Genomic DNA, 14,050 nt, shown 5'->3' with positions numbered 1-14,050 from the left:
GAATAAACATTTATTTATTTATATATTTATTTATTTAGTATCATCATCTCTCAGCTTGCAAGAGCCCACAAGATGATGCACAAAAAAATCCCCATTATTTAAAATATTAAATAGATAAAACAGCCAAGAACATTTTTTTAAAAACAGTCTATTACAATTTTATTGAAAATCAGGTTGTTTTCTTTAAAAGCTCCATTATAATCTGTGCTGTATTATAATTCAACACAACACATCTTGTAATGGTAGCAGTGCTTCTGCTTCTATCATAACTATGCTAATTTACCAACATAGTCTAGTACAGTTTATTATCATGTTTGAAACTAATCCCAGATGTTTATTTGTTGAATAACTTGTGTTAGACTCCAGGGGTGTGCACAGTGGGTGTCTGTTGCTCTTTACACAGTTACCAAGTTATACAGGTCAGGTTCAAGTTGTATCTAAAGTTAGCAACATAGTATACAATAAGCATACTCAAACTGCTAACTTATGTGGTCTTCACAATATATTTTTGATATTTATATTTGTTGTTCAGGCATTGTTGCCTTATGTTTCATTATTACTTTGTAATAAGTACATCTTATACTTTTTACTTTTTTAAAAAAAAAGTGTTGCATAACCATGTCTTCTTGAGAAAACATTTATCCTTTTTACATAAAGAATTTTAGAACATTCTGGCAAGACCAGCTAAATGTGTATTTTAGCAAAATTGTATTACAGTAATTGTATTAATGAAGCACAGAATTGCCTTCAGCTGGATTTGTTCTCATTTACAGTAGGTCACCACAAATTGTATTATGATTTGTTCCATTTAGATTGTGCCTTTGTCCAAAGAAGATCAATGTGACATCCGTGGTCCTCCTTCCCATTCATATCACTACAGTCACTGAGGTCAGGCTGAGAGATAATAACTGGCCCAACATTGCCCAGTGAGCTTCATGGCCAGCTACAAATCCAAACCTAGTTTGCCTCAGTCCTAGTCCAACCCTCTAATCACTGCACCGTTCTGCCTCTCAGATGTCAGCATTGTAGTTGGTAGCTCATTTGGCCACGGAAAAGTACAGTGAGTGTTTGGATTACATGCCCCCAGCCCTGTGGACATTAGTTTGATCCTAAACTATCAACATACCAGTCTGTGTGCAATTCATTAAATTATTACTGTCTTTCCACTCCCATAGAGGATAAATGGAAAGCAAACATATGAACCACACATACATCCAGGCCACATTGCATAGGATAGTGGGCAGATCCAGGAACTGTCCCCTGTACTGTATTTGATTATTCCTTGCTCACAGAGTGGATCAAACTGGGCTCTAATCTATGCCAGTGAGCACTGATTTCCTACAATATAATTGTGAATGGTCCTGAACCAATTTGAACACCCACTAAAGTATAACTCCCAGAATCAACACCAGTTCAGTTAGAGCAAGGAACTGGTAAATAAGAAAAGAGCCCTGTGAAGAGAAGTTTAGCATTGCTTATAAACCACTATCCATTTTTGTTAACTTGGAGATCATCAGTACTAATTGGTAGCTCTCATTTTTTTTTATTGCAGGCATGAACCATATGGACAGCAGTATCCTGGGCAAGCACCTCCTACAGGACAGCCACCCTATGGAGGACACCAGCCTGGAATGTTTCCACAGCAGCAGGTAATCATCTCAGATTATAATATTCCTTTACAAAACTCATGCTAGAAATCCACATGTTTGGGCATTGGCAAACAGCAAATAAAACTCCATTGGCAGACAGTGAGGATGTTACCTTGTAGTTGTGTCCGTGTATTTGTACTAGTTACATATGGAAGGATTTTTAGCTGCAAGAAGCTGATTCAGTAAATAATATAGGACATAAAACAGTCCTATATTTATTCAGAGTTGATGCAAGTTCATACTATAGTTTAAAGACTGTATCCTCATTGAATGTATGGAAAGGGCTGAAGTAGGTACCTTGCAGAGCTATATCTTTTTGAGACAGCTAGCCAGATGATTGGCAGCCACAGCTTTATTGATATTGCCACTATACCACAACCCCCACATTCTTATTTATTTTTTGGATTAAAATGATATCCCACTTCCAAGTAAAATGCCAAGTAGTTTGCAAATAATTAAAAAGAAGTAGGACCGGCCAGCAAAAATGTTGCAGTGTGGAATATTGTTGTTCAGGAATCTAACCTGCTCCAGATACTCCACTGCAGCACCAGGCTGGCTGTATCCAATGTCCACTGATCATACTCACTTCTGGTTTTGGAGGGTTTCCCCACACTTTAAGGGGATCCCCACCCCAAGGATTTTTTGATTGTTTAATTTGTACAATTCAAATGGTTCCCCAAACTTTTTCATATTTTTCTCTTGCTTGTGAACGGTGCCTTTTCTAGCTACATCAGGATTGGCAGTCACAAATGAATTTCCAGTTATTATTTCATTAAATCTATGTAATTTTGGGAATTCTTAGTGTTTCCTTTGGATAGCCCTTTGTCTCACTGAACATCTTGCAGGCTACATTAAGCAAGTTACCCATTGCTCCTTGGGTTCTTACTCCACTCCCCATCCAAACCTAGACTTTTTGAAATTATTTTTAAAGGTAACTTGCACTTACAGCTCAAATGATTTCCCCAATTTTCAAGAAATTGTCATTAAGGGTATAATTTTAGTAAAAGGTATAATTTTGTTTCCCAATTTCTCAAAAGTAACAAAAAAAAAACTTCCTGAATGCAACAAACTGCTGGATTGTAGTAAAAAACATGCTGTCCTACTTTCAACTTCATGACTGCTGGAAAACTCACAACAGAGCACAGGTTTCAGCACAAGCCAGAACTCGAACCATTGTTTAGTACGGTTATATACTCTGTAACTGTTAAAATTAATTAAAATGTTAAAGTTAAACTCCAGAAGTATTAGAACTATTCTTTATTAAGTTGAAATCATGATGTATGATTTTAACGTACCTTATTCTTTTGTTATTGAAAATCAGGATAAACTGTAATTTGTTACTTCTAGTTTCTGCCCATAGGGGTGTGCCATGACGACGTGCCTCGTGCACCTCATCCACCGCACACGAGGGACATCATAGCGCCGTACCAGGGCACTTATGGCGCCTCTGTAGCACATAGATGTTTTTTCAACATTTTACACATTAAACAAAAAACTAAAATATCCCTCAACTAAGAAAGATCACTGCTTATTCAAACTTGGAAAAATTACCAATAACATCCATGTATTTATAACTTCATTCATGTTTGTATTGCTTTTCAGAACTACAAACGCCATATGGATGGCATGTATGGGCCTCCAGCAAAACGCTCTGACGGAGATATGTTTAACATGCCATATGGCAACCAACAGCAGGATATGTTTAACCAGTATAGCAGTGCTTATTCTGGACCAGACAGGAGGCCCTTACAGGGACAATATCCATATCCTTATAACAGAGAGAGGATGCAGGGTCCAGCACAAATGCAACAACATGGAATACCTCCTCAGATGATTGGTGGCCCTATGCAGTCATCAGCCTCCAGTGAAGGCCCCCAACAGAACATGTGGTCAACAAGGAATGATATGTCTTACCCATATCAGAGCAGGCAAGGCACAGGAGGCCCTGCCCAGGCCCCACCCTATCCAGGGATGAACCGTAATGAAGATATGATGGTACCTGACCAGAGGATAAACCACGAAAACCAGTGGCCTTCTCATGTAAACCAGCGTCAGCCTTCTTATATGTCATCCTCCGCCTCCATGCAGCCTATCACTCGACCTCCTCAATCATCTTACCAGACACCACCATCAATGCCAAATCACATCTCTCGGGCTCCAAGCCCTGCATCTTTCCCACGCTCCCATGAAAATCGTATGTCTCCAAGTAAATCCCCTTTTCTCCCCTCTATGAAGATGCCGAAGGTTATGCCCACTGTTCCAGTCCCACAGGCCGCAGGGCCTCCAACCCAGCCACCACCAGTTAGGCGAGAAATAACATTTCCACCCGGCTCCATAGAAGCATCACAACCAGTCTTGAAACCAAGACGAAAGATTACCTCAAAAGATATTGGTAAGGGCCATACGGCTGATTTTAATTACAATCTCACAAAGGATGCATTTATGTATGCTTAATTTCATGAATCAATTTTCTTAAACTGCAGCTCTGTCCAAAAGTGCATTTGAACTTTTGTAATAGGACTTACCATATTTGCCCCCTCAAATACACATTCAAAAGTGAATATATAGGCTGTTAATTCCTGTAATTTCTTTATATCAGAGTAGGAGTTCTTGTGTGAGGTGTTGTTTTCCAGCTGCTTCTGGCATTTTGTATCTCTCTGGAAGGTTTGTATGTTTTAATTGTGGAAAGAACTGCAGAATATATTTCGCATTGCTTTAATCAGATGTTATTGTTGTACTATCTAATATTGCCTTCTATTGTTTAAAGCTTCTGGATGCTTTTTTGCTGATGATGAGCCTCAGATCTTCCCTGTGACCTGCTTGCTTATCCAAGGCTCATAAAAATCAATCCATTTTGCACAGAATAATTCTTTTGGAACATTATTTGATAAGTTTCATACTACTATAAAAGGATGGAGGGTTAGTTGAATGGCCACACCATGCAGAAGCCTTAGTAATGTTTTTTGTTACTCATGTTAATAAATAATAATTCTCATGTATTACTTAATGTAACAGCAATAGTAGTAACATAAACAACTAGAAAAATTAAAATTATACCTTTAAAATACAATACCATATGCACAGTCTAAATGTATTTACATGTACATAGTTTCATGTGGTTAAAGGGAAAAATTGTTAAGATTTGATGTTCTTTAAAGAAAATTTTATAAATAATATTTTTAATTTTAAAAATTTCAATTTAAATTTTTAAAACAACCTGGGCTCCTCTTTTGTTCTCTCTCAGCCTTCCCTCGCTCATACTACATCTTCAATGTTTTAAAGGGACACAGACAAATGCCACAGCCTGTTCCTGCCAAAAGGCAGATGTTTGGGGGAGCAAAAGTGTTCCCGCCTTTAGGGTGTCAGCTGGTATGAGATGCACCCCCTGTACCCCCCTAGTGACTCCACTGAGAAGAAGAGATAGAGCTGGGTATCATCAGTATATTGGTGACACTAAACTCCAGAAGTGAATAACTTCTCACACTGGTTTCATGCAAATGTTAAACAGCATGGGTAACAGAAATGAGCCCTGAGGGACCCTGTTATCCTGGATGTTGAATAGGAATCTCCTAGCACCACTTTCTGAATTTGCTCCCCCTGGAAGGAACAGAATCTCGAACTTTCTGGTCTTTTTATCAGTTTGGATGGCATCCCCAGAGAGGCAGACCAGAAGGATACCATGATCAATGGTATTGACAGCCACTGAGAGGTCCTGCAGAACCAACAGGGACACACTCCCCCTACCCAGTTCCCTGCATAGGACAGCCACCAAGCAACTAAAGCTGTCTTTGGCGCATTACAGACCGCCTAAAAGCGGTGGTCTGCCGGCGCTGCTGGTTGCTCTGCAAGGGAGTTGCAGCAGCCAAACCGCGCGGCTCCTGCACAGAGCAAAAAAGAAGCCCCAAAATGGTGCTTCTTCCCGCGGCGTGGTTATGATGCCGCGAGGTGCCAATGGTGCACTCGCGACATCATAAGCTCCGCACAATGTGCGGATGCTATGCGTCCAGCACGTAATAATGGTGGCGCCTGTGTATATAGGGCCACCATTATTATGCCCCTGTCACGTGCTAGGGGTGAGGCCGGTATGGACGCTAGGTCCCCGGCCATCCCCTAGCACGTGATGGGGGCACCTCAAGAGCCCGTCTGTAACGGGCCTTTGTTCCATAGCCAGGCCTGAAACCAGATTGAAATGGATCTAGATAAATAATCTTAGTCCCGGAACAGACAGGCAGGAACAAGCGGGTCAATCCTGCTTTTTCCCAAAGTGGGTCAAACCCTCGCTGCCTACACAGCCCACTCCGAAGGCAGGCCAAATACACATGGGGTGTCAAGCCGCACCACAAGATAATTTTTTTGTTGTTGCCTCCCCACCTTACTTGTGCATTGTCGCAGAAACACACCACCTGTGACCTCCAGGTACTTCCCACGTCTGCTCAGATGCCATCCCAGTTTCTCGAGCCATGAAAAGTCATTTCATTCTGCACCCTAAAGTGTGTGCATGATAGAATAAGACTCCCAAGTTAACTTGAAGCAATACGCAGTCAATAAACTCATTACCAAAACAACTGTTTGGGAAAGGATCATCTCTTCAATTTGCATAAAATGGTTCTTGCCATTTCATTTCAAAATCGCAGTATGTCCTTTTTTTCATCTTCACACAGTTATACTGCTATACTGCTGTTAATTCTCAGTGGAAGGCTTTATTGTGAATGAGTGTGAAAGTGGATTTCCTGAACATAGTCACCATATTTGGATTAGGCAGCATGTAGTTCATCTCTTTCCAGTTCCCTTCTCACAAGCAACAAACAAACTAGGAAACTTGTTTCATCTAGATAAAAACTCAGGAAAGAAAGAAGAAATAAGGGTCTATTTGGGGGAGTCAGTTTTTTCTGTTTCTTTCCCCAAAGCCTTTTATTCTAGTAAAATCTGAAAAATAGATTATGGACTATTTTCTTTTTAGATGATGAATAAAATGTTTAAGACAAGTGTTCACATATGTACTGCCCAAAAATGATTTCTATAAATTATATAAAAAGATTTTTATGTAAGAATATTTACAGTATAAGATTATTACAATTCCTGGTCTTGGCTTCTTTTCTCAATTCTTTTTATGGAAACAAATGCATTATGTCTGCTTAATGCTATGGAGAACTAGTGGAGACAAAATAAGTTTCTCTGTTGTATTAATGTTGGTAATTTCTTCTATTTTATTTGAGTGGTAGGTTCCCTACTCCACAAACTGGCAAAACCAAAGAGGTTCCTTACAGTTCTGGTGATCCTTACAGGGACGTCTACCTACATGTAACAAAAAATAAAATTTTTCAAAAGTTCAATTTCTAATTACATTCTGAATAATCTGCACATTTAATATATCAAAAATCATAATTCTATGCCATACCAAGTTATATAGAATTCTCTTTATGTATCTAAAGTAACTTTGACTTTCAATCTGTACAAGAGTCCTGATACTGCATTTTTAAATTTTTCCAAAAATCTCTATTCCCCCTCCAAATTAATAGAAAAAAGATTTGTTATTTTCCCCTTCAAAATTTCTGGCAATTTTACATCTTGTACTTCATTAAACAAGCCAGAATTGGAAAGCCACCTTTGAACTTGGTTTCATGTCCTGGCTAATTTAGAGGGAAATAACCATTGTTTTCTTCACTGAATGTAACATGACACGGTGTTTAATTGCAGCTTCCTGGCTCAGTCCACACTCATATGAAGGCAGCAGTGAAACAACTGTATGTGGGTGCACAAAGCTTGTGTATATCTTGACACAGCATTTCATAATCTAAACTCTACCATAAGTTGGAAGAGAAGCATCCGTTATTATCATTGATCCAAAGTCAATGGACCATTGGAAATCTGCTTTGCAAATCTCCCATGTGCAGTATTCATATTTTATTTTCTATGTTCTTATTTTCCAGTGACTCCTGAGGCCTGGCGAGTGATGATGTCTCTTAAATCAGGCCTTCTTGCTGAAAGTACCTGGGCATTAGACACTATTAATATCCTTCTGTATGATGACAGTACTGTTGCTACTTTCAATCTCTCTCAGGTAAGTTAGGTATTTTTATAGTCTTCTAATGCCTCATGTCCTAGTCAAGAGGTGCCTGAAAGCTTCACTCTTAAGATTGTGTTATAATTATCATCATTGCTTTTTCTTTGACATAGTCACTTGGACATTTCTATACCCATGTCTTTCCCAAGTGCTACCAGCAAAAGTCATTCTTAAAATTTTGGGGGTGGGGGTGGGAAAAGGGGTGTACAAAACTGCAATAGTATGGCCAAACCAAGGAGACCATGTTTAAATGGATGTACTGTACCTTCCACTTCTACAAGAGATGCTTTCAATCCAAGACAGTATTTTTCCTGGTTCAATATTTGTGTTGTATATAGCATCCACTAACAAAAGGAGGAACTCAATAATGCTTTGAATAGAATAACTTTCAACATGAAACACATCAGACAGTAATGAAAGCCTTCAAGAGGTTTTCATTGTTAGGAAACCCATCTTGGCCACTATTAATGTGTCATCTCCTCTTATTTCATTGGGAGACTGAAGTGAGTCAGAGAATTAGGATACAGAGATGGTGAAAGAAATAATATTAACTGACTCTTTATGTATGATCTGACAGTTCACTTTGTGTGGTCACCATATGAAAAGACTACAAATCTTTCCATAACAGGTCTCTTGCTTTTTCACCCAAATGAATTATGTATTTTCAGTGTTAAGTGAATTTAGTTTTATATAAAATCTGAGAATGTGTCACTGCAGAAGACTGATATATTTGATGCAGAAGACACATATGCCACAGGGCATAAGAAGGCATTTGAACACCCCTTTGTGATCTGGCAGTGTTGTTCAATTTCTACCTTGCAGGGTGAACATTGTCATTATTTCAGAGTTCAAGTGTTATTCTTCCTTGCTTCTTTGTTCACAAGGAGTGCAGTCCATTAATCCACATGTATTTTACAGCATGAGATATGAAACAATGAACAGAACACTGAGTTCGGATGGAGATAACTAAGATTGTAAATAGTTACTTGCCCAATCACCTCTAATGAGTAATGATGATTTTTAAATGGTCATAGAGGAAAGCTTTGTAAGGAAAGCTTTTTCTTTCATACCTTTAAACTGTCACAAATAATAATACACGTAGGGATAGACTGAAGTGCTACTACCCTTAGAATCGTCTGTATAGCTATTTGCTGGTTTAATTACCTATTCAGTAACTATCCCTCATACTCTGCTTCCTCACAGAGGCCAGAATTTTTTTTGGAGAGTTATAAATGTATAACTACTGTAATTATAATGCTACAGAGTGAATACCATCCTGATCCCATCACCTCAATCCCCGCTTACCAGGCAGCAGCCACTATGATCAATGGAGGTTTGTTCCACTGTCATCCTGGAAGCAGCAAGCTGATGGTCCAGCCCCCTTCACATGAGCATGAGGGGGATCTGTGACATAGACCCTGTTTCTGCCTGTCACACCAGAGATTGCTCATGGGAAGGGATGGGCATGATAGTTAGCTGCTTCTCAGTCAACAGGGGAACAGACCCCCATTGATCTCAGTGGCTGCTGCCTGGTAACGGGGTATTGGGATTGGATTGACTGCATAGACTGTAACTATAATGATTAGGCATTTCCCCAGCAAGATTCCAGCCTCTGGAAGGAGACTTACTGAGAGATAATTACTGAGTGTGTATTTAAACTTATAAATAGCTATACAAAAGATTCTGGGGGTGACAGCGTTTCTGTCTATGACTACATATGTTTTGAGGATTGGGTGACTTTCATGATCTAAATGTATCCTCGAAACTAGAGGCTACGTAAGGATTGTGAATACAATATGGTCATGAGTATGTAACACTAAGTTATGCTGTTGTAATGGCACAACAGGATTCTGGCCAGAATTGCTTTATGTATAAATACTGGAATATACTGTAGTCTGCCCAAAGAAATTGGAAGTAAAGCAATTTTATATATATAAATTTTGGTACAGAATATCATTTTTAAAAAATTCAGTGTTTGATCAGAAAACAAAGAGAGCCTGGGGAAAGTTGTCTTGACATTGGCAGCCTCAGCCACTTGTCCGTGTAACTTTTTTATGTATTTGTATTTCAATATCAGCTGATTTTTTTTAAGTTACAGCTCAGTTGTAAATGGGAGAAAAGAATGTCATATGGTGCATAAGCCACCACTTCTGGAGCCCTGCTACTCACTGCAGTCTGGGCAAGAAGTAAATACATGTGTGTTTTTTTCCTTTGAGTTCTCCTCCCTTCTATTGAAAAGACTAAATGAGAAAATAACTATAGGTTATGTCTGATGCTGTGATGGAGAAGTGAAGAGGCCATAGATCCAGTGAATTCAAGGTCATCCTGTCTACATAATGGCCACTTTGATTGTTAGGCTCACCACCCCATCATAAATCACACCCTCAAAATCTTCTGTATATGTACTGGGGGCCTCAAAGGTGACTATGTCACCTCCATGGAGGAGCTTCTGTTCACCACCAGAGCTGTGCTCTAAATGTCTGTATTACAAGGATGCAGCTGTGCAGCTGCTTTATGTGTAGATTGAAGAGAAAATAGGAAGAAAATGCTGGACTCTATTAAAGAAACTGGATCTTTTTTTTAAAAAAAAGTATGCCTATCACTACCTGCATGATTTCATGTATTCTAAAACATTTTCTTGTTGTTTTTTTCCCTTCCTCTCCTTTTGCTTCCTCAGTTATCTGGTTTTCTTGAGCTTTTGGTGGAATATTTTAGAAAATGTCTCATTGACATTTTTGGGATCCTAATGGAGTACGAAGTAGGACATCCAGGACCAAAACTACAAGATTCAGCTCAGAAACAGGACAGCCAAACTGCAACGCAAGATGCCAGAAAAGAGGAAGAAAACAATGATGAATGTATTGATTATTTTGCTGAATTTGAGGATGAGGAAGAGGATGAAAATGAAAATGAAAACACTGAAGAAGAGAAGAGCACTGTTCTTGCCCCACCTGGTGCCACTGTTGATCCAAGTGAGAGGCCAAAACAAGCCAGTAAGTTTGACAAGCTGCCAATAAAAATTGTAAAGAAAAATAATCTATTTGTTGTTGACCGCTCTGACAGACTGGGACGTGTTCAGGAATTCAACAGTGGACTTCTCCACTGGCAGCTAGGTGGGGGTGATACAACTGAACACATCCAGACCCACTTTGAGAGTAAGATGGAGATTCCTCCTCGAAGGAAACCGCCTTCTCCATCGAACTCTTCAAGTAAAAAGAGGAACCTGGAGGGGAAAAGAGAATCTGAAGAACAGCAAGACAAAAGCATATCAGCTACCATTGATGATGTCTTGTCAGCTCGTCCAGGGGCATTATCTGAAGAGTCAGATTCCAGTTCTCAGACAGATAGCAGTAAATTTCCATTCGGAATCCATCAAGCCAAAAGTCATCGGAATATCAAACTGCTAGAAGATGAGCCACGGAGTCGAGACGAGACACCTCTATGCACCATAAGCCACTGGCAGGACTCTCTGGCCAAGCGTTGCATCTGTGTGTCAAATATTGTCCGCAGCTTGTCTTTTGTGCCTGGCAATGATGCTGAAATGTCAAAACATCCAGGCTTGGTGCTGATCTTGGGAAAGCTGATCCTTCTCCATCATGAGCACCCAGAAAGAAAACGTGCACCACAGACATATGAAAAAGAAGAAGAGGCGGACAAAGGGGTGGCCTGCAACAAGGATGAGTGGTGGTGGGACTGCCTTGAGGTCTTGAGGGATAATACATTGGTCACATTAGCCAACATTTCTGGGCAGCTAGACTTATCTGCTTACACAGAAAGCATCTGTTTGCCAATTTTGGATGGCTTACTGCACTGGATGGTGTGCCCATCGGCAGAGGCACAGGATCCTTTTCCAACTGTGGGGCCTAATTCAGTCCTTTCGCCTCAGAGACTTGTACTGGAAACCCTATGTAAACTCAGTATCCAAGACAATAATGTGGACCTTATCTTGGCTACCCCCCCATTCAGTCGTCAGGAGAAACTCTATGCTACTTTAGTTAGGTACGTTGGGGACCGCAAAAATCCAGTCTGCCGAGAAATGTCCATGGCACTCTTATCGAACCTTGCACAGGGGGACACATTAGCGGCAAGGGCAATAGCTGTGCAAAAGGGAAGCATCGGAAATTTGATAAGCTTCCTTGAAGATGGGGTCACTATGGCCCAGTACCAGCAGAGCCAGCATAACCTCATGCACATGCAGCCTCCACCTCTAGAACCACCTAGTGTAGACATGATGTGCAGGGCAGCCAAGGCTTTGCTGGCCATGGCTCGGGTGGAGGAGAACCGTTCAGAGTTCCTTTTGCACGAGGGCCGTTTGCTGGATATCTCAATATCTGCTGTCCTGAACTCTCTGGTTGCATCTGTTATCTGTGATGTACTTTTTCAGATTGGGCAGTTATGACATAAGTGAGAAGCCAAGCATGTGTGAGTGGAGATTAGAGGGTCACATATAACTGGCTGTTTTCTGTACCTGTTTATCCAGTGTAGGAAGAAGGAAAAAAGAATCTTTGCTCCTCTGCCCCATTCACTATTTACCAATTGGGAATTTAAAAATATTAATTTGAACATTTATGGAATTAATATTTGCTGTCTATGTGTATAAGTACATCTTTTTATTTTATTTTTTTAACCAAAGTCTCTGTCTAGTACATTCAAAGGTCACATTTCTTTTCCATAGATATCCTTTCCAATTTTTCCCATGTTTGTATCACATTCTTTTGAGAGGGAAGCAAACCAGATATTGGGAGTTAAAATGTTGCAAAAGATTAATTGATTGTTGAGGGGGGGAGGCTCAGTGCTCTGAAGCGCAAAAGTGAAAACAAAAATACTAGGTTAACTGTGTGTTTTATTTTTCAAGAATGAAAGACAACCCAGCCACCCTTTATGCCGTTGCCCAAAGCGCTCTGTGCAATAGAAGAATGTTAGTGATGTAGGTGTAGCGGATCAAGGAAGGGGGTTGGTCCGTAGTCTGCATATGAAATTACCTTGGTTTCTCTGCAGGAGAATGGTTACGTTAGGCCAGGAGCAAAACAAATTCTTTAGGGAAGTTAAAACACAACCTGAAGACGATCAATGCGAATTGCTTCCTCACCAGAACTGTCACATCAGTATCTATTGTTTGACCTTCCACAATGACAGTTCTTCACAATTCCTTTTAATCATTTTTTAAATATTTTTATTGCCTAAAGGCAGTGATGTATATAGAAGTTGTACATTGAGCATACCCTCATCTTTTTTTAAAATAAGTACAAGGATTTCTTTTTTTCATGATGTGGTAAATACAAAGTGATTGTAGACTTAATTTTATTATTATTATTATTATTATTATTATTATTTTGGGCCATGTCTCCAAAACCTAACAAACAAACAAAAAAACACCACCACGAGGGTAATGTACAAGTTTCTGTATGTATAAAGTCATGCTCTATTTCGGAAGAGCAGTTGCTCACAACTTGCTTTATAAATCAAGATGTGGAAAATGGTTACGTATGGATTGATTTAAGAAAATGGTTACCAGTCTACAGGAAAAAAAAAAACATATACAGGAAAAAAGGAAGAAACACAACTTCAAAGATTTTTCAGTGAGAAGAATCTGCATTTGTATTTCAAAATAATGTAGTTTCAAAAAAAGACAAAAAAACTTGATGTAAATTCCTCCTTTTCCTCTGGCTTAATGAATATCATTTATTCAGTATAAAATCTTTATATGTTCCACATGTTAAGAATAAATGTACATTAAATCTTGTTAAGCACTGTGATGGGTGTTTTTGAATAATGTTCTCATTTCACCATGAACTCAAACCAGTTCAGGTTGTGAAGGTTATGCTCTTTCTTCTATGGATTATTGTCATCTGATGTTCAAATAGTGCAACAAAGTTTTTAAAAAATAGCTACCAGTTTTTACTTTAAAAAAGCAATCAATAGAAGACAATGAAGACTGGCAATTGATCATTTCCACTGTATAATCTACAAGCATTGCTGCCTTCAAGTAAGGATGTGTTTGAATGAAATCACCTTTTTTATTTTTAAAATCTGCCAATAATAATAGCTGAAAGATAATTTGTTTCGATGAGTACATTGATGAATATTTTGATGAGTATTTTGATGAGTACAATGTGCTTCCACTGAATTGGTACCGATTAGACACACAAGCTAGAGCGTTGATCTAGTCATTTATTTTGCTCACAGAAACTCTGATGCTGAGACAGAGTTGGTACATCCACAACAGTGGCCATAGATTCATATGTGTATTTCTTTGCATGTGCTAAGTTTCCATCCTGAAAAAATGAATGGGACGTCCCAGGCATACAAACTACTCATTTGCACATCAAGAGTTCTT

The 14,050-nt window shown here is 39.2% G+C and overlaps 1 protein-coding gene across 7 annotated transcripts in view; it reads left to right on the top strand.

Annotated features, from left to right (window-relative positions):
• Positions 1-13,460, top strand: part of LOC149310975 (AT-rich interactive domain-containing protein 1B-like) — a 488,779-nt gene extending 475,319 nt beyond the window's left edge. For all 7 annotated transcript variants that reach the window (XM_089530142.1, XM_089530140.1, XM_089530138.1 and 4 more), the window contains 4 exons: positions 1,553-1,649; positions 3,252-4,041; positions 7,580-7,710; positions 10,391-13,460. In XM_089530142.1, the coding sequence (XP_089386268.1) occupies positions 1,553-1,649; positions 3,252-4,041; positions 7,580-7,710; positions 10,391-12,112 (2,740 nt within the window). In that variant the 3' untranslated portion in view covers positions 12,113-13,460. The remainder of the gene's footprint in view (positions 1-1,552; positions 1,650-3,251; positions 4,042-7,579; positions 7,711-10,390) is intronic.
• Positions 13,461-14,050: the final 590 nt, after the last annotated feature.

The sequence above is a fragment of the Sceloporus occidentalis genome, unplaced genomic scaffold (assembly GCF_023333645.1).
Source record: "Sceloporus occidentalis isolate IW3139 unplaced genomic scaffold, rSceOcc1.0.p SCAF_6, whole genome shotgun sequence".
NCBI classification, from domain to species: domain Eukaryota; kingdom Metazoa; phylum Chordata; class Lepidosauria; order Squamata; family Phrynosomatidae; genus Sceloporus; species Sceloporus occidentalis.
This window is presented reverse-complemented; position numbering and strand designations above follow the sequence as displayed.